Source organism: Netta rufina (genome assembly GCF_964035555.1).
Source record: "Netta rufina genome assembly, chromosome: 2".
NCBI classification, from domain to species: Eukaryota; Metazoa; Chordata; class Aves; order Anseriformes; family Anatidae; genus Netta; species Netta rufina.
In genome coordinates, this window is record NC_140124.1 from 114153170 (window position 1) to 114172825 (window position 19656).

The following is a 19656-nucleotide window of genomic DNA, read 5'->3' on the forward strand; positions in this document are numbered from 1 at the left end:
GCTTCAAGAACTCGGCTACTGCTTCTGCAATGATTGTGGATATGGGGACTTACTGCTTGGAGCATTCACATTACAAATACAAGAATCACTCAAAGAGAGAAAAAAATACTACTTTCTGATCACTGAAATTATTCTCATCCTTATATCCCTCTTATCCCTCTTTTCCTATCCTGACTATCCTGATCTTTTTTTTTTTTTTTTTTTTTTTTTTTCCGGGTGGGTGGGGGATTAGTATTTGGTAGATGAGGAGGAAATGACATTGTGTGTAGCTCCCTTTGCTTTGTTTATTTGTGTGCTGACCGTTCTGTCACGATGTTGACGGAGAAATCTTTAGCCATAAGGGACTGCACATCCATACATACACAAAGGTAAAAGTACATTTGGAGGGTATTTCTCAAAAAGCTTTGCTTGCTGATAGTTTCCCTTGTTTTAGCCTGGTAGCTTTGATTCTGAGATTATTTATAGAACATACTGGTCTATGCTTTTAGGTTGATATTCATAAAACACGATTATGGCTTATCCAAAATAAAAGTACATAGTTTCTTTTTCAGTGGCCATGCCTGTGATCTCCATTGTGTTAACTACATTCAAAACTACAAGAATGAGCCAAGTAGGCTGTGTTACTGTCCTTATATAGAACAAGTACAACTACTGTACCATTGTTATGGAAAATGACAGTTCTGAAACGAATGAGAAGTGCTAGAAAACAAAACAACTGTGAAAAGCAAAGACTTGGGTATCAGAAAATATATTTTGACATTGATATTATATCCTTATTCCTTCTAACTAGGCAAATGATAATTAGCTAGGACAAGCTATATATTATATAAATACTTCATATTATACATTGTAAATATATAAATAAAATTATTATATTTACTGTTTATAGGAATAATATAAAATATTTTTCATTATATAAATACTTCCTGAACTGTTATTTATGAAAACAAGTACATGAATAAAAACAGACTGTTCAGCTTAGAACATACAATACCCATGTTTCCTCTGTTATACACAAAATGTCAGTTTTCACACATCTATTGAGTTGGCATGATTTTGTGAAATTCTAATGAGGGAAAATACCTATATTCAATTTAAAATATTTGCCACAGCTGTCCTTGCATGTTTATAATATATAAATAATATAATATGTTGTTCTGATCTGAAAAGTTGCATTGAATTTACTTTTACTATTATGTGTGTATTTATTTTCCAAAAGTTGCCATATTTTTAAAATGAGTGTTTAATAAAGAAGGCTCACTATTAATTCTTTAACATTCTCATGTAAAAAGTTTGTATAAAATATTGCAATTTACATAAACTATTATTATATTTTCATTTTACAGAATTACTGCATTAGATTTTATGATACCATTTGAAGTTTGGCTTCTCTGAGGCTTCATTTAAATGGCGACATATACTAAACAGTGAACATCCAGCAGAAATTGTTAAAATCTTCTTGGTAGTAGTAGTTGTTCTCTGGCGTTGGAATTTCTTGTATCATTTTTTCTTCAATAAATATCCTTACATGTACTAGCCAATGACATAAGTGTTTGGAAGATTTCTTGTCTTGAAGCTTGACTATGTTCTACCTTAAATCTGATGTTATCAAGTGGGGAAATCCTCAACAGCTTTTGTTAGCATTGCACTATATGGTTGGCAGTATGTGTGTGCAACTATGTTTTAGGGCATTGGTCTTTCTTTGCATTGTGCTCCTTTTTCTGTATCCTTGGTTTGTTTCTATAAGTTAACCCCTTCATACTGGTCTTTAAGGCAGGCAGGATCGCCAGCCTACAGCAACTTCACTCAGAACCTGTTTGATTCTACTCTTTTGGATTCCTAGCCATCTTGTGGCTTGTTTCTTAGATAAATGTGTTCATTAAATAAAACATAGGCCTGTCTAAAGGCACTCTACGTTTGTTACTGCCTTTATGTGATTATCTGTGTGTACTGCCTAATTTCTGTTATTTATAGGTTGGGCCCATCTGTAGGTTTTAGACAGTAAAGGTCTCCATGAAAATACAGATCTCAGATTTCACCGTAAGGAGGAAAGGAAAACTAGTCTCAGGGGGATAAAGGGTTTCATAAACAATGAACTTCTGCCAAGGACTCTCTGTAGTGCAGGGTAATGAGAATAAGGTGGTATCTCAAGTTTTCAGTCAGCAAGATTTTAATAGATAGAGAGAACATGAGCCACAAGTATAATTGTACTGACAACCACAATATTGCATAGATACAGAGCTGAACTGTGTTCTTATTGATCTCTTTTATCTAGACTGCAGAACTGTTCTAACTGAATCACTGAAGTTTTGGTATTCTATTACATTACAGTTATATTCTATGTTTAAAATCTGACTTCTTTAATAATAATAATAATTAAAAAGTACAGGATACTTCTGAAGTTTTTACTGAGGAAGGTGACAATGTTGATTAAAAAACTAATTACTTTGAAAAGTGTCCATTAGAAAAAAATAGATTGTGTTAATTTTTTCATTAAATATTTTGTTTTGTTCAGTGAAAAATTTCTAGACTACTCTTTTTGAAATTTTAGAAATGTTATTCTAATTAGAGTAGGCATAAGTGGAGATGCATTCTCTGTTACATAAAGATCTGGAAAAGGTCAGATAAGGAGATCAGAATTCTTTTCTGCTCACTCTTGAAGTGAAAGTAGTGTTTTCTTCATTGGAAAAAAATGAAAAATAAAATCTCTTCAGTATGCTTATTCAGTATAAATATTTCAGTAAGCAGATAAATATTTCAAAAAGCAGATTTGAAATTAATCTTCTTAATTATCTCAGTATCGCCTATAAAAATAATCAAAGGAAAAATAATCAAGGTCAACACTTCTTCATCATCAGTTACTGGATTTCAGAATTAGATGAGAAACAATGATTAGGATCAAACCATATATCTATATGGGAAGTCCAATAGGAATTTCATAAATAGAAATCCAGAAACTGTACTTTTAATATGGATCATAGAATGGTTTGAGTTGGCTCTTAAAGATCACATAGTTCCAACCCCCATGCCATGGGCAAAGACACCTGCCACTAGACCAGGCTGCCCAGAGCCCCATCCAACCTGGTCTAGGACACTTCCAGGGATGTGATCCACAGCTTCTCTGGACAACCTGTTCCAGGTTCTTACCACCCTCATAGACAAGAATTTCTTCCTAATATCTAATCTAAATCTACCCTTTTTTAGTTTAAAACCATTGCTCTTTGTCCTATCATTACACTCCCTGACAAAGAGTCCTTCCCCATGTTTCCTGTAGGATCCATTTAGGTCCTACATGAGGTCTCTACATTTAAGCCACCATAAAGTCTCACTGGAGCTTTCTTTCTCTAGGCTGAACAACCTCGGCTCTTTCAGCTTGCCTTCATAGGAGAGGTGCTCCAGCCCTCTGATCATCCTCATGGCCCTCCTCTGGACCCTCTAATAGGTCCATGGATGTTAAAATGGCCATGACAAAAACAGTAGTAGTTAAAGAAAAGTCTCAGCCAAGAAGGCCACTGGGTGTCAGTCATGTTCATTACAGCTATGACAAAGTTCACTGAAGCCAAATGGCTTGTCAGTGAAACAAAGTATGTAGCAGATTAGGCAAAATCTAAAAAATTGCATTTAGAATATTTCTTTAGAGTAAAATATCAATGTTGATTGCCATCAAAAGTGAGTCAGGGGTATTAATTTTCAAAAGAATTGCAAAAACTTACGGTTGTAAAATCAGAATAGTGATCCCTCTAACTGTAGAAATGTACATGGATGAAAAGCCAGAACTAAATGCTAATATGTCTGTGGTTGGTTACAGTGTTTGCCAAAATAAAATATATTAAGCTGTAAAATCCAGTACATTTTGCACATTTAGTTTATTGAAGCAACAACAACAACAAAATTAAATTTCCAGTGAATTTTACCAAAAAATGGCATAATTATCCTATGGATCTCTTGGTTTGCAACTTTCTGTCACTTCAGAGACATAAAATAGTTGTATGTGAGATATGTGTAAGTAACATATTCTATTCAGTATTATTGTTTACTTTTTGATACCTTTCTCACTTTATTTTTTGATCTGTACAATTGAAAGATTTGGTTTTGCATTAGTATCTGAATAAGTAGGTTTATTATTTTTTTGTTTCATGTTCTCTGCATAGTGCCATTAATACAAAAATATTAGTCTTTGTAATGACAAAAAGAAAGTGTGTATCTAATGACCTTCCTGTGAGTAATTAGCCTTTTCCCCTAGTGATGCAGAATTGTCCATCCCTAAATATATAACAAAATGGAGAACCTTTATAAATGTTTAAGTGGTCATAATGAAATAAATTAATGGACATTCCCATGCAGTCCCATTTTTTCCAGAATAGCAGTGAAAGAGAAGTTCTCTTTCCTAATTTGAACTACAGATATTGACAGGTATATATGATCAAACTGTGATGATATAGAAGAAAAGTTAATGATGCAATAATAGGCCAATAAGTTTGTGTTTAACAGTCTAAAAACTATCTTATGCAGAAACCAATAATGAAATCATAAATTATTATTATTTTTTTTCTTTTTAGATAAAACATGTAAACTTAAGGTGTAAAGGAAGAAGTAGGATTGGAGAAGTTCTTAATTCTATGTAATTTCAAAATCTTTTTTATACTTACATCAACTTAAATTCCCTCATATTAATAGATCGACTTTAGTTAAACATGTAGCTTTTACTTTTCTTAAAATAAAAACTTTATGTATGGAAAAAATCTGCAACCAGAAACCTAAGTTCAGTGTTAAAGTCTTAGACTACATAATACCCTTCAAAGGAGTATTTTTATATTTCTTGTTTTCACATTATTCTCAATAAAACACAAATGTTAGTTTTAAAGTAAAAGTGTATATTTTAAAATGTTTGTTTTTGTTTCGATATAGAAATATTTTGCTAACTATATAGAATATAGAATATTTTGCTAACTATATAGCTCTCTAATGAATTTGCTTTTTTATCTTTTCTGGTCTTTGAATGATTGATGTTTTCTTCCATTAGCATTCACAACCAATGGATCGAATTAGATCCTCTTCAATCAATACCAGATTTACTGGCATTATATACCATAACAATTGTTTCCAATTAACTTGTAATAAAACCTCTTAGGGTAACACTTTTTCACAGTTAGCATCAAATACAAAATGTGTTTGCTCTTCATTTTTGCTTTATAGTCTGTTGTCACTCACATTTTCTGCAACAGCAGTGCTATTTATTCAATTTTTTTTTTTTTTTTTGTCTTTGAACTTTCACTTGTGTTCTGCTTGCTTTAATGCTTTATTTTTTTTTTTATTTTTTTATTTTTTTTCACTTCTGTGGACTCACTAATTTGTTCCTGTGCCTTCTGAAGTTATATTCTTGACACCAGTGCTGGAGTCACTGACCCATAGTACCTGAAGTCATCATGTCAGTACTTCCAGTTCAGTGCTTTGATACCAATCTCTTTCCACAATATCAAGAAAGGAAAGGACTGTGACTTGCTTAAGTGACATATCAAGTTGGCACCAGCAAATCAGTACTGAGCCCTAACAAAATCCTAGCACAAGTTGTCATGAAGATGTATCTTCATCAGTTCATTGTCTTTATCTTCTTAAAAGCTACCAATTCTTCCGTGTCCTTCTGAACACACTGAACACATTTATTTTTATTTTTATTGATTTATTTTTTTTTCAGGAGTCATTGAAGAGAATTTCCCATATATTGATCTCATATTGACTAAAGATCTAGGAACTCTTCAGCTCCTGCATGTCCCTTGAATTTGCCTATACATGATTATACATGTTTATATATACATGTTTAACGTGTAAGCACTGACAAATTCTAGTTTTGCAATGTGAAAACAGAAAATATCCACTTGCTTTCTGAAGATCTTGAAAATTTTTTTTCTCCTTCTGAACCTTTGTGATCATGACCGATCAAAAAGTTGAAGTAGCCCTAGACAAAACTCTCCCATCCTTGGTAGCAAAAATATTTTTGTCTCTTAACCACAATAACATTGCAAAAGTTTCTTCCCTGTAATCAGGGCTTCCTGATTGCAGATAAAAATAGGACTAAGAAGGCATAATCAATTGTAAGTTTTGTTCAAATCTTGCTGTAAAAATAAGAATTTTAAAACCATGCAGTTTAGCCAGAGCCATTTAGGGCTCTTTCATATGGTGTTTTAATAACACCTTGAGTCCACAAAGTTCTGTCAACTGTAGCAGGTCATGATAATGTAGACTATATGCAATTAGGCCGGTCCTCTTTAATATCTTCATCGATGATCTGGACGAGGGCATCGAGTGCACCCTCAGTAAGTTCGCAGATGACACCAAGTTAGGTGCATGTGTCGATCTGCTTGAGGGTAGGAAAGCTCTGCAGGAGGATCTGGATAGGCTGCACTGATGGGCTGAGGTCAACTGCATGAAGTTCAACAAGGCCAAGTGCCGGGTCCTGCACCTGGGGCGCAATAACCCCAAGCAGAGCTACAGACTGGGAGAGGAATGGTTGGAGAGCTGCCGGGCAGAGAAGGACCTGGGAGTGATGGTGGATAGTCGGCTGAATATGAGCCAGCAGTGTGCTCAGGTGGCCAAGAAGGCCAACGGCATCCTGGCTTGTATCAGGAACAGTGTGACCAGCAGGGCTAGGGAGGTGATCGTCCCCCTGTACTCAGCTCTGGTGAGGCCGCACCTCGAGTACTGTGTTCAGTTTTGGGCCCCTCGCTACAAGAAGGACATGGAGATGCTTGAGCGGGTTCAGAGAAGGGCGACGAAGCTGGTGAGGGGCCTGGAGAACAAGTCCTACGAGGAGCGGCTGAGGGAGCTGGGCTTGTTCAGCCTGGAGAAGAGGAGGCTCAGGGGCAACCTTATCGCTCTCTATGGGTACCTCAAGGGAGGCTGTAGCGAGGTGGGGGTTGGCCTGTTCTCCCACGTGCCTGGTGACAGGACGAGGGGGAATGGGCTTAAGTTGAGCCAGGGGAGTTTTAGGTTAGATGTTAGGAAGAACTTCTTCACTGAAAGGGTTGTGAGGCACTGGAACAGGCTGCCCAGGGAAGTGGTGGAGTCACCATCCCTGGAAGTCTTCAAAAGACATTTCGATGTAGAGCTTAGGGAAATGGTTTAGTGGGGACTGTTAGCGTTAGGTCAGAGGTTGGACTCGATGACCTTGAGGTCTCTTCCAACCTAGAAAATTCTGTGATTCTGTGATTCTGTGAATTTGGAGAAAGACACCCTTGTGCGAAATAGCCTAACTAGATACCTATTTTTTTCTTTCACGTATGTAAAAACAATGTTACTATGCACCTTGTAGTATGGACTGTTTCCTGGCCTTGCAGTTGATCTCTACCATGTGAGCCTTTCGACTGTTAATTTTTTTGATTTCTCCATGTCTCAATCTCAAATCAGTGCAAGAAGAGACCTCCATTTTTAACCATGGCTCCAGACTGGCCCTGACTATAGGGACCAATCTCCCCCATCCCAGCTGAAATCTCACAGAAGAAGTATCACAAACTAAATAAACTTAGCTTATCTGTACAGATATGGGGAGAACATTTAAGCCAATAATTCTTCAATTCTGTTGAATCATTATTGAAACATTTGAGTCTGAACTGAGATTTCAGAAAGACCATAGGGCAGAACTCATGACTACTGAAGACAAAAGAAAATGTTTTCCTTTTGGCACTTGAACAGAAAAAAGAAAAGGGGGGGTGGAGGGGGAAAGGAATGAAAATGACTGCTTTTCTAGTGCATTGATCTGAGATTTATGTCTATACACCATAAATATTTCCAGTACTTCAATTTTTACATATCTTTTTCTTCAGATTTTATGCATGTATAGAATCATAGATGGTGCATTAACATTAAATTATCTTATAGTATTTGTAGCATATTCTACAACCACACCTTTTTTTTTAGTGTAAATGCAGTTAGGTTCATGTGCTAAAGATAACTGCGGAATTTCAGAATATTCCATACATAGAAAAGACTCTATATGAAAAAGAAACAAAAATACTTTTTGATTTTGGCTGCCATGAAGAAATGTGAACCAAAGTTTGTTATATGCTATTTGTTTTGAAATACTTGTAATGGTAAAGCAGACAGGTGTGTACTTATATTCACTGATACTGTTTTGGTAATGTTGTTACTTTAGTAGCATACATTTTTAACTTTTTATTTTAGCAGAATTCATTATTTGTAATATAAGTAGCCTGCCATTCACCTATTTTTTCCCCTCAAGGATTTAATGCATTATTCCCCATATTAAGTCTCCACTTAAGTCATAAGAACTAAACTTGTTTCTTTCAAAACTGTCGGAACTGCCATTTGAACTGCTGTGTTATCAATGAAAGACACTTGTAGCTATTGTTACTTTAGTTTGCAAGTTAGAAAAATCAGGAAAAAAAATTACACCATGCTCTTTTTTAAAGAGTAATTAATTTGTTCTAAATGGCCTCTAACACATTGTTCAAAAATACGATCTCACTTCTCAATATGTATACTTCAGGGTGCATTTTCAAAGACACCAAACAAATATTATAAAGCACAGCTTCATGCTATGGATGTAAAAACATGCTTTATTGCAAAAGATTTAGTTTCAGTAATTCTAAGCTATGTGCATTAAGGTTCTTTTTGTTGTTATTTTTCTCTTGTTTTTGCTTTTTGGTAGCAGATACAGTGGAAGACCTGTTTCAGCTTAGAGACCACCAAAATCTGTGTTAGACCAGTATGTAATATCAACAATGTACATACCTTAACTGATGCTCGAGCTTATTCAAGAAGGGCTCATCTGTTTGCACAGTGTACCTTAAAAGGTTTGCAGTACTGGAGATTAGCTGAGTAGCTGCAAGACCCTTGGTGCATAAATTACCAGTCTTCAAATGCTGGTGACAGAATCAACAGAAAATCCCAAGTATGGTGAATGCAGCAGAAATTATTACTCAGTTAGCTTCTGTTTAGCTTCTGTTGTAGTTTCTGTGACTTGTAGAACCCACATAACTTCCTAACTACTGTTATTGTAACAATATATCATCAGACAGGGGGGAAAAAAATCCCACCTCTTGCTTGGTTTACAATAACTTCCTTTCCCATAGCTGGGAGACTTGTCAGCTGTATTATGCTGGCTGTGCAGTATGTGGAAATGCCATGCTCATTATGTCCTGGGAAGGAACATATGTATGATATACCTAATAGATGCTTCAGGAAATATATAACTGACTCCACTGGAGAAGTTTTTTGGAGTTGGAGGGGTGAACACAATTTTAAGATAAGCAATTTATTTTTACAGTTCATATTCTGGGTTGTTCTACAATAAAGATACTTCATGCCTGCAATAGAAACAGTCCTGCTTGGAGAAACCAATTTCATTCTTCACAACATCAAATTTAAGTAGTATAAGCAACTAATATAGATCCCTTAATAATTAGTTTATTGTGCTGATGCATCTGATTGTCAAAATCAATTGTTCTTATCTTTCAAATAAAACACTGCTGTCAGAGTGACCATTCAAAATGATGTTTGACTTTGTAAACTACAGGGATTTATATCTTTTTTATTGGTATATCATTATGTGGACAAAATCATTGATCCTAAGGTTTGTCTCTACAATTCTTTACAAACTTTTGCCACACAAAATGGAATAGTAAGATAATTCTTAGATCACTTGCAACACAAAGTGATTAGTACTAGTGTACATAAAAGGATGGAAGACTAACATGAAATGCATTTTCTCATAGTAGCAGTATACTTTGCTTGTCTCTAACATTCACTCTTGTTCTTTTTTTTTCTCTCTCAGTTAGAATAGGTTAGTGGTGATCTCTATTTGGAGCTTAAATGGACTAAAGTTTAGTTATTGCAAAAAGTTCTGTATGTCCTGAGATCCTGGACGGATAATTTATCATTGCGTTACATGACATTGCATTTGCTTTCCTATTGCCTAGTTGAACTGTCATTGTACTAATACTTTTTTGAAAGTTCTTGGGAAGCACTTTGATGTTTTTACTATTTTTTTAACATTTATTTTCTTCTTCCACATATTTTATTGTCTCACTATGAATTAGTATTATGACAGACAGGAACTCTACTTCAAATGTGTTCAGCAGACACACAAAAAAAGTGTTCCAGCTTCTTGCTGTTCCAGAAAGGCAGACTAATCTTGTGTTGAGTACGAGAACATAGAGAAAAAAAAAAATAAAAGTGCTGAATCAGGTAGACATTTTCTCTAGGCCAGTATTCCACCCCTGTTGACTATAGTAAGCAAGCATTTTGTAAAATTTCTCCTGAATAACCCCCCAGCTAGTTAGCTTTCTCGCTTTCTCTCTCTCTCTTTCCTTCCTTCCTTCCTTCCTTCCTTCCTTCCTTCCTTCCTTCCTTCCTTCCTTCCTTCCTTCCTTCCTTCCTTCCTTCCTTCCTTCCTTCCTTCCTTCCTTCCTTCCTTCCTTCCTTCCTTCCTTCCTTCCTTCCTTCCTTCCTTCCTTCCTTCCTTTTTTGTCTCATTTATTTATTTATTTACTTACTTGGTTTTATAATCATCAGTGGATATTCCACACACCTTAGCTACACATAGTGCAAAGAAATATCTTCTTTCATTTGTTTATACTATGGTATTTTCTGGTTTCATTTGATTTATCTACTTTAACACTCAAGTTTGATTTCATGTAAGACTTCAAGAAATTCCTCAGAATTTTACATTTATTCTCACTGAAGAAAGTAAATTCATTTGAATATAGAAGTGTAAAAGAACTGTTTTCCATATTTCAGACATCTGTTCCAGAATGTCTGAAGAACTCAAACATACCTGTAGACAAACCTGACATACAAGAAGTCTTTGATTTCAAGTTTTGCTGAAGAGGAAAAGAACAAACACATGAATCTTTATCTGTGTTTTTTATAAGTTAGCAAGTCTGCAAATTCAGCAGTTTGAGTGGCAGAGGTGTATACCAAATGTCAGGATAATTAATGTAAGATACTTAAATATCTTACTGTTGGTTTTGAGATTCATATCCCTGTTGTCCTAAAAGTCCTAAAACTTCTTTTTTTTTTTTTTTTTTTTTTTTTTCTTGTCTACATTCTGTAAAATCCTTTGTAGAAACGTCAGCAAGTGACTCTCAGGTATTCAAAGGATGTATACTCTTTGCCTTCTCATCCTCAGTGCTGCTTCCAGAAGAGTGAATTAGAGAAAAAGAATAATTTCACCTTAACTTTCACAGCTGATAGAGGCTATGCAATGAAACACTTTTTTGGGGGACAGGACAACTAGTTTAACTGGGCATACAAACATAGCCACTAAGTCTTAAGAAATCCATAAAGTGATATTTAGTTTTCTTTTGTATGTAATTTTTTGTCAAAATGTCATTTTAAATTATACAAAAAATAACAGTAGGACTTTACTAGTTTTGTACTCAGGTATATATATTGGTGAAAATTGCTATATTGATGTTAATCTTCCAAAAGTAAGTTTCTCTTTTACTTTCCCATATTGCTTACTTTGAAAATACTGTTAATGATGAAAACACTTGTTTTCAAATATTGAATGTCCGCATATTAACATCAGTCATTTTATGAACATTTCATGTTCATGAAAGTATCAGTCTGAAAAATAGGTTTTACCTCTATCCAAAGAGTAATATTATTATATTTATTATATAATTTATTATATAATAAATTTTATTATTCTTTATTATCCCTTTATTATTCTGAGATTTCTGAAAGATGAATAACATTTTACTAATTTAGTGATGTAACAGTTCTGTACATGAAGAATTTTCAGATTTGGTTGCATAACCATGGCAAATTTCTAGCCAAAGTTTTCAGAAATTATGTATAAATACAGATAAAAAAGAGGATATATCTTGATTAGGACATTGCGTAGGAAAAAGAAGTAAAATTATTGTTAATATGCTAACTGTCTTGGGAGCTTCCCAAATTCAAAGTTGCTCCACAGGATGGCTAGGAACCTATTCAGGCATGCTGCTATTTCCCTTGGATAGTTTTGTCTTTTAAAGGCGAGACACCAAATTACACTCTTGGGAACAGACTCAAAAAACATAAAGCTTCTTCAACATTATGCACCATGACCCCAGAACTGACACTTTATTAGTCCACTATTTCACTACAATTTTTTTAAAGCCAGAGAAGATACTAAAGCAAGGTTTAAATTTTATCACAAGTCCTTAGCCTCCCAGGGTTCTGGGCCAAATTGTAGCTATAATGTATGATTAAAACATTGTTTGCTTCACCGTTGTATCAGATAAGCATACGCTTTTACCCTACCAAACAGAGCTTTACTAGAAGGAACAGGGTCTGGCTCTTGTAGGATTCAAATACAAAGATTGTCTTGGACCTTCAACCAGTGATCTAGAAAAATAAATCTAAACACAATTATGCTCAAAACACTTTTTTTTTTTTAACTTTTTTTTTTTTTTTTTTTTTTTTCTGCCTTAGACATACATGTTTTGACTTACACGATATTCTGTCAAAGGGACGAAGAGAATCAGGGAGGTAGGCAGAATAAACTCTGGAATATTACCAGACTCCTCTATCAAAAATGCAACTAAAATTATTTACAATTCCTTTCTTTGGATTTTGGTAAAGCAATTACTAAGTCAGGTGGTTGCTCCCCACCTCCTGCAGTAACATCTCACTGACAGTTTGGGATTGTCAAGTCCATCACTCCTGATGGATAGACAGCTTCCTTGCAGGTAACACCTTATGGTGACGTCCATACTGAACTAGATCCTCCAACTGCTCTAGCTGCTCCACTATCTCTGTTTTTCAGCAAGAGTACCCACAGCACACAGGATGACAAATAGTCCAGTTGTATAAACTTGAGTAGTAACACACTCTTCTAACTTGAGAAACTTTTAGTTATATCTTTTGCATTACAGGCAACAACTTATGAAAAGTTAATAAGATTTAGGCTTGCCCAATGATGTTTTTCATGCATCTTTCTCCTACTGGGTGGTATTGTAATCACTACCCACCATGTTATAAAAAGGTACTTTCAAGTTATACATTTCACAGAATCACAGAATCACAGAATTTCTAGGTTGGAAGAGACCTCAAGATCATCGAGTCCAACCTCTGACCTAACGCTAGCAGTCCCCACTAAACCATATCCCTAAGCTCTACATCTAAACGTCTTTTGAAGACTTCCAGGGATGGTGACTCCACCACTTCCCTGGGCAGCCTGTTCCAATGCCTAACAACCCTTTCAGTAAAGAAGTTAAAATTTGAAACGTATTTCAAGAAATATTTTATAATCAGCCATTCTGTTTTATATTTATGAAGTTAGAAGAAATTCTAAATATCAAAAGGCTGAAATTTCAACATTCAACTAACTCTATGGTTAAAAGTCTAGGTGGGCTTCCCTCCCCTAATGTGCATTTTGGTGGGGAAAAAAATAACAATTACAGCAGATGTTCTTGTCAGAAATCATTTTAAAATTAAATTAAATCAGATTATGCACTTGTAACTTATATACAATTGTGTAACTGTTGAAAGGTCATGCATTATAACCACAGGAAATTCAGTCAAGGTCAGATTTAAAAGCAGTGGAAATGTTTCTGATTACAGAAGCATACGTTGCAAACAACTTCAACTTCACCTGGGGGCAAACCATGAGAGCTGATAATTTAATTGGTCTTTAAAATCAAGTTAATCAAATAGTGATCAGGAAACATTAAAATCGTTAAGAAAATACATGACTATTGCATTGACTTTTTTTCAAATAACTTGGAAAAGGAGAGATATGAACAGTACAACGTAGGTGAAGAATTTGGTGGAATCCCTGGCTATTAAGACAAGATAATTTCTTTGCAAAAGTGGGCTTCTGTAGTAAGGTAGAAGACGTATTATGTCTGGCAGTTTCTACTGTAATTATTTACATCATGATTTTCTGAACAAATTATTTATTAATAACACTGATTTTGGTAAAAACATATTCATCAAAATCCCAACCGCTTTAAATACATTTGGAGTTTTTCCATTGGTTTTACTGAGATCATAATCTTGCCATTTATATTTTGGAGATACTCATAAGTGAATGAGTCAAGACCTATAATCTTATTTTTTAGAAAGGCATTTTGCTGTGAGTATAATCAATTAATTTTCTCTTCAGGCCACTCTGGAGCAAGTCATTAAAGAAAATCTGTGGTTAGCTCAAGAATATCAAATTTCTCAGAACAGCTACTTAAACAGTAAAGAAGACCTCACGGAACTTTATGACAATAGAATCAGGATGGAAGCTTCAGTTAGAGATTATCAGCAGGTAAAGTGCTAATATCACTCATTCAAATCATTTATCTCATCTTTAAAATTAATTTGATCAATGCAGCTACCTAATAGCAATAGAATATGTTCTAGTAATCTACCACCTGAATTCTTGTTTTCTTCATGAGCATTTCACACTTTCTCTATTTTCATTTCTTTTCTTGTTTGCTTGTTTTTTAAATTTTACAGAGCTAGTCATGTAAGGCATTCATTATTCCTTATTAATGAATTGATAATTGTATTTTTTTTTACCTGAAATGTATTTATTTTTGTACAAAAATATATTACCCAGTATAGTATCCAGTATCTTACCATTACACATAACTTCTTCATGAAATACTCTTTCAGGGAACTGTGAGTTTTATGACAGCTATAATCAGACACTGTAAGCCTTTAATTTAGCAAACAGTCAAATGAAAATGAAAAAAGTTAAAATCTAGTTTGATGAACATTCATGATGGAGGTATAGTGGTGAGGTGTAATGTTCTATTGAATAAATAGTTATATTTAAAAAGATTTTTTCTTGGAATTTAACAGTGCTCTGGAACATAAATCAAGTGAGGTGTTGTAAAACCTTGTTGTGAGAATGTAATGTAAATTCACATAAAAATACTTTTTTCTTTGTTTCTTTGCTTTGTATCTATTGCTCTCAGAATAAATCCTATCAAAAACAACTATAATCAATCCAAAAATATTATCTGGGTATGTTAGGTTATTCTTTGCTTGCCTTTCATATCTGTGTTTTTGAAAATTAATATGCATTGAAGTCATCATACTCACAAATCTTATACTCATATCAACAATTTCTAGTTAGAATGTGTATTAACTTTTGTACAGGAATCAGGTCCTGATACACTGTCATTTTAGTCCATTTTCTAAAAGTACAGTGTAGAAATCTTCAAATAAATAAATGAATGAGACGTGAAATTTAAATTATTTGTAGTACTTTTCTCCTATTTTAAATCTTATCTCCATATCTTCAGTCATTGCTCATTTCCTGACATAACACCTCAGTAAATATCTTAATTTTGAAATTGAGTGTACTCAGTTTGTTCCTGATAAATATCAATAAGAAAACCCTGTCCAAAATATTCTTGTTAACTATACACTATTCTATTTCAAGAACAAAACTGTTTTTAAGTTATGTATTCTTAGGGATAACCATATTTGGAGAATAAGTTGGAAATTAAACATTAAAAAATGGAAGAAATTATCTCCTATCTCTCCTCACCAAGTGAGTGTCAATTGTGGTTTCTCAATATGATATTAGAGGCAATGCTATGGGTATTGAAATGTTTCTTTAAAGAAGTGAGTTATAAAAGGAATTTAACATATTTTTCTCTGAATACAGAATTAGGGCATAGCTTCTATAAACTTCACTAAAGAAAAGTATATTTGTTATCATCTGGACCTTTAATTCCTTTGAGTGTAAGAATATTTGTCTTTCACATTCTCAGAATGTAATACTACCAATAATCTTGGTAATATTTGTGAAAGAGATTTCTTACTCAGCAGTTTACCTCTTCTGGACATAGTGTGGATAATATTATCATACATCTCAATGAGGTAATCTGGAAGCAAAGAAAATTGCAAATGAGTTAGCATATATTATTGCTTTTTTCCTTCTCAATCTGTATACAATAAAATAAACATAGTAAAATATAGCAAAATTACAATGTAATACCAACAGGATCTAGTTTCATCAGCACTGCCATATAATCATTTGTCTGGCTGTTTAAAACCTTGTTTATGAAGAAAATTATTATAAGTTTCTATTCTATAAGAGCTTATAATCGACATTACAACACATATACCTTGCTAGTGCTAGAAATTAGTGATAGGAATATTTAGAATTTCTGACAGTCTTCTGTGCAGTATAGGAATGAAGAAGGTAAGTTCTATTAACAATATTAATTTGAGAAGCACAGGGACAACTAATCTAATCTCCTTTTGGATAATTTTTCACTTTGTTAAGTGATGAACTAGCCCAAATATTACCAAAAAAAATATTTCTTTTAAAATAGATATATTTTCCATTAAAAATGTGTTGATTATATAAACCTCCTATAAAAAGAAGTTTATTTTTGTTTGTTTGTTTGTTTTGCTAATAGTCAAAGTACAGCTGCAACAGAAAATCGATTTTGGTGGATTGTCAAAGTAATGATTTTTCTAGATGTTGTACTATATACATGCATTACAATCACATGAACATTCATGAAGAAAGTGTGCTTATCCTTCCTTTCCTTAAATCCTGAGAACTTTCTTCCCGTTACATCCTATACATATAATTACTCAAATTACAAGCTAATTTAATGATTATTTATGTAAAAGTCACATTGCTAATTTTAATTAGTTTGGAGTATTTTTAACTGGATATAATAACTGCTGTAACTAATAAAGTAGGTTTTCTTTGGGCTTGTAATAGCTGCTTTGCTCAGCCCAAGAAAAGGCTCCATCTTGATGACAGGTGAAATGTCTTTGGTAACAGGAAAAGTTTTGTCATGACCTTGTAAGATTCTGTGTCCTGAGTAAGGTGCAGTTATGAAGGATAATAGGGAGGATACACATTGCTGAATAGAGGGACTACTGCCATAAAAAGTATACTTTCATCTGTATGGTGAATGCAAAGGCATTCTCTTTGGAGGAGGTAAGGAGGATTTTCTTCATACTACTACACATATGAGGTGCAATGAAATAAGGTTTTCTCTCCCACTGACATTTTCTGGATGTTACTTTTTCCTCTGGATACTTAAGGAGAACCTAGTGTGATATAACAGATAGTAGCCTGGTAGAAAACAGACATGCAAGTTTCAGCTTTGCTGCAAGTGAGAAAACATCTTTGCTTTCTTCAATTCCCATGACTAATGAAGCACTGCTAATAAGATGTTTTTGTGTGTATATAGTATTACTACTGCCTTTGTTTTCTTTACTCTGTCCCATTATTATATTACAAATTCTTCAACATTAACAAATTCCAGGAGATTTTATGCTTTTGTTAGGCTTCTGAAATAAATAAATTATTAAAATAAATAAATAAATAAATAAAAAGATAAGATTCTCAGCTTTAATTTAGAAGCATTCGTTTCTAACATTCTTTTCACATTTCTTCTGGAAATCTCAAAGGGCTTCCATATTAGTATTAAGAATATTTTTATACATGAAAAACAAACTTAATTCTTTATCATATCCTTCTTTTTATACTGGACAATTGTATAACATCTGTCCCATGAATAAAATCTGATACTTCCATTGTATTTTTCTAATGCATTGATGGTTGTACTGTAAACATGAGCATTTGTTTTCATGAAGTTAGAGTAGATTCCCAGATATACAGATATGTCATCATCTCATATATTAAGAAGCTATTTACCTTAATCTGTCCTTAAAATTAAAAGTGTCACAGTCTTACAAAACTTTGATAATTGCTTTTCTTCACATAACTTGTATTTAAAAATAATGTCCATGCCAATCATAATTGGTTTAAAATTTAAGTAAAAAATCATTCTCATATTCATGATCTGCTATATTCAACATTATACTGAGAGTGTGGGAGAAGAGAGTCTATTGATTTCTGTTTCCTTTTCTTACTTTCTGGATAACTGACATATTATTGCAGTAAAACATATGTAGGGTCAATTCATGCTGAATAGTTATTAGAAACCATGATAACAAAAGTCATTACACTGCAGTTCAGTTTTGACAGTAAAATTTCTGCAACATTATCACAAATCCTCACGCATTAGTGCAATGATCCTTACTATAGCTTCATATTAGAATCAAAAGACTGCTGTAGCATGCTTGATACAAAAAGTCATGCAAGTCAAGTGAAGTTCTTTTCCGCTTTTATAGATAACATATTTTCATGTCTTTCTCATGCATGTGTCTGGCTTTCAGCCCTCTTAGATATTACTACTTTTAGTATATTGCTCAACTGGGATTTTTTTTTTAAATGATGTCCCTGTTGTTTTGAATGACTAAATAGAATATAAAATAAATCTGATAGCGGGCACATGTCAGTTTATGCAATTAACTCCTTCAGATTTTATGGTTCCCATTCATTGACCTTAATGGCAAAAAGTACTATTCTCATATAAACAAAAAATAATTTCTGTCTCTAAATGGTGTATTTGCTTATTCAGTTCACTCATCTGGAGATCTTCGATTGTTTCATATCTTCACAAGACTAATAGCAAAAGCGTGGATAAGATTACGGCAAAAAAAAAAAATAAATAAAAAAAATACCCTCATTCCCATTTCCTTACAAATTTAAATGAAAAAATAAAAGTGTTACGGATTCAGTGTTAAAGAAATTAAAATTATTATAGAAGAAGTATCAGAAGTTTTATCTGTTTTAAAATTAAATGTTTAACCAGTTTTCAGAGATGGTTTGATTAGGAACAGAAATATGTGATGGAGCTAAAATTTCCTTTTTGCAAATATAGCAAGACTATATTATAGCTAATAAGCAAAAGTATGTAATTTACAATATTCTTAATTTTTTTTTTTTTGTCTTTAGAATTTTGACACCATGATAGGTTGACAGAATAGACAATTTTATATAAAAACATAAAGAACAGAATGTATCTTCAGTAAGGTTTTTATTACACAAATTTACTAAACTTTCATTGAGCTAATTATATCTTTAAAATGTAAGCATCAAATGTTATAATTAAATTTGAAGCGATAACTCAATAAGTTCAAATGACTCAATCAGAAAATTAATACAAAAGGCAGTCAATTCGAATTATTAGTTTGATAACAAAATTAAATGATTGAGATAATTTAAAGCAAAGTCAGTGTTCTTTCTGTATGCACCGGCCATATCAATGGCTGGTCAGAACAGAGTGTGTGTAGGACTTAAATGATAGTAAATTCCTATAGAAGAAGGTGTCCCATTACAGGAAGTGAAATCTCTTTATTTCTCTGTAAGAAATACAGAAAAGGGATAATTTGATTTCTATTTGAAATTTTCTATTTGAAATTGATTGTTCTCTATTGCCTCTGTAGAAAAGATCAGGAAACCACTTTTTTCCTAATAGGTACACAAGCTATAGAAAGACTACACAAGCTACAGGCCTCCCTGTTTTCATCAAGTTCTTTTTTTTTTTTTTTCTTTTTTTTTTTTTTCTTTTTTTTTTTTTTCCCGAGCTTTGGGACTACAATACATTTAATTAAAAAGAGTCATTTTTTTTCTTTTTACTCCTGCATCTGTTTGCCTCTTCCAGGCTCCATGCAGCACAAGATGAACAGAATAGGAAAAAACAGACTATGCTTTGGTTGCCTTTGGTTACCTCTTACTAAACAAAGTAGAAAGAGATGGACATTGTCAGCACTTCTTATACTTCACAACACCTTGTAACATGTAGATACACGTTAATGTGCCTGTAAGTA

At 33.4% G+C, this 19656-nt stretch overlaps 1 protein-coding gene across 1 annotated transcript in view; it reads left to right on the forward strand.

Moving 5' to 3' along the window:
* Nucleotides 1-19656, forward strand: part of CCDC178 (coiled-coil domain containing 178) — a gene marked incomplete at both ends in the record, with an annotated part of 173193 nt that overhangs the window by 98255 nt on the left and 55282 nt on the right. The window contains one exon of the mRNA XM_084281665.1: nt 14114-14263. Coding sequence (XP_084137791.1) covers nt 14114-14263 — 150 coding nt within the window. The remainder of the gene's footprint in view (nt 1-14113; nt 14264-19656) is intronic.